At 64.1% G+C, this 1,865-nt stretch overlaps 1 protein-coding gene across 1 annotated transcript in view; it reads right to left on the bottom strand.

The window, feature by feature from the left end:
* The window catches only part of NKX2-1 (NK2 homeobox 1), a 2,849-nt gene extending 1,436 nt beyond the window's left edge, over positions 1 to 1,413 (bottom strand). The window contains 3 exon segments of the mRNA XM_077769247.1: positions 287 to 517; positions 520 to 671; positions 1,337 to 1,413. Coding sequence (XP_077625373.1) covers positions 287 to 517; positions 520 to 671; positions 1,337 to 1,413 — 460 coding nt within the window.
* Positions 1,414 to 1,865: the final 452 nt, after the last annotated feature.

The following is a 1,865-nucleotide window of genomic DNA, read 5'->3' as shown; positions in this document are numbered from 1 at the left end:
CGTGAGGTCTCCAGCGCGGAGCAGAGCTCCCAGTCGGCCGCATCTGGGAGACGCCGAATACTAGCACCTGCCCGCAGGACCTCAGCGTTACCAGTGTCTCTTCTGGGACACCTCAATCCAGCAGGGGGAAGAATCCCCAGCTCCCGCACCCTACGCCCTGGCGCGGCTGCCGGGACGCCCACCCTGACGCCCAGTGCGCAGCTGGCGGGAGCCGCGCCTTCTGGGCTGCTCTCCCCGCGCCTCCCGTACTCAGCCCGCGGCCCGGCGGTGGGGCGGCCTCACTTACTGGCGGGGAAGCGCGGGTCTGGGTTGGCGCCGTACCATCCGGGGCCCGAGGCGCTGTTCCGCATGGTGTCCTGGTACGGCGGCAGCTCACTCATGTTGCCCAGGTTGCCGTTGCAGTAGCCCCCCACGGCGGAGTGCGAGAGCTGGGGCACCCCTGCCGCCGTCATGTGGTAGGCGGCGGTGACGGCGCCGTGGTGCCCCACGGCGTGCTGCTGCATGGCCGCGGCCGGNGAGCCGCCTGGCCCTGCCTGTAAGCCGCCAGCGGAGCCCCGAGGCCGCCGCCCTCCATGCCCACTTTCTTGTAGCTTTCCTCCAGGGGACTCAAGATGTCAGACACTGAGAACGGAGTCGTGTGCTTTGGACTCATCGACATGATTCGGCGGCGGCTGGAGGAGGAAGGAAGAGGAGGAAAAAAAAGGGAGAGGGGGAAGGCGAAGCCTCGCTGCTTTTTTTTTCCTCCCTTTGCCAAATATTCTGGTGTTACCTTAACGCCGATCTTGTTGGATGTACACGTAACCGAGTGGACCGAGTCCGCCTTAATTGGCTTGAGTGGAGGCTCGGGGGCTGCCTCGCGTTTGTTTTAGCCCGGCGCCAGGTTTTAGGCAGCCACCAGAGGCGGGGCGTAAGCGCTAAAGCAACAAGACAATAGAAGCCTACATCTTGCCCGAGATAATTAGCTTACATGCTGATGACAAGGTAAACACCTTTAAGTTTCACTTGTCAGGATTTTTAGGTCTCAAAGAGGGAGAGGGAGAGAGAGAGAGAGAGAGGCAGAGACACGACCCAAAGCATTTCTTTCCCCCTCCCCCGGACACCCCCACNGGGGGGGAGACAGGGGAGGGAAAGGAGGAGGGAACAGAGAGAGGGGAGGGCGAGAGGTGGGGTGAGGAGTAGCCGAGGAGGAGGGATGGTGGGGAGGAAGGAAGGTGAATGCTGCTTTGCAACCAACTTTCGGAGTTACAAAGTGAACCACTTTCCAATATAGTCGGGGTTCCCGGGCGGGGACAAGTCTTTACAGGGAGGGGTCCAAGGGACAGGGTAGGGGTTTCACCTGAGCCTGCTGGGGCTGCTCCTCCCTCCCGCCGCGGCCTCCCAGCCCCGCGCCTTCCCACCGCCTCCGGACCACATCGGGCTTCGCGGCGCCGAGCGCCAGTCGCCACCAAACGAGCTCGCGAGTCTGGGGACGAACCCTGGGGCCGCACTGTTGTTCTGCGTGTCTGTCCGTCTGTCTGCCTCTTCTGCCGCCGTCAGAGGGACACCTCTGCTCCCCGCCCCCTTTCCCCCTACCCGAGAGAGAATCCCAGCGGGCGGAGGGGACGCTGAGCAGGGGGTNCTCCCGCGGCTCCCTTTCCCCACCCCCATTCCTGGCCAAGGCAAGCACACTACTGGCCGCCAGAGCTGGGAAGCTGGGGGGCACTAACCCGAAGGGCCACTGCTGAAGTTGCCCCACCTCGAACAAACCTGGTGTCCCCGACCCTCGCCCATCGCCCGGACACGCGGGGTTCTGGGGCTGGAGCTGACTTTCCGAGGACATCACAGCCCCAGCACCCGAGCCCGGGGCCACGCTGTTTTCCCCTTTG

This window comes from Crocuta crocuta, unplaced genomic scaffold (genome assembly GCF_008692635.1).
Source record: "Crocuta crocuta isolate KB4526 unplaced genomic scaffold, BGI_CrCroc_1.0 scaffold65, whole genome shotgun sequence".
Classification (NCBI taxonomy): Eukaryota; Metazoa; Chordata; class Mammalia; order Carnivora; family Hyaenidae; genus Crocuta; species Crocuta crocuta.
Note: the sequence above shows the minus strand (reverse complement) of the source record. Positions and strands in the feature narration are given on the sequence as shown.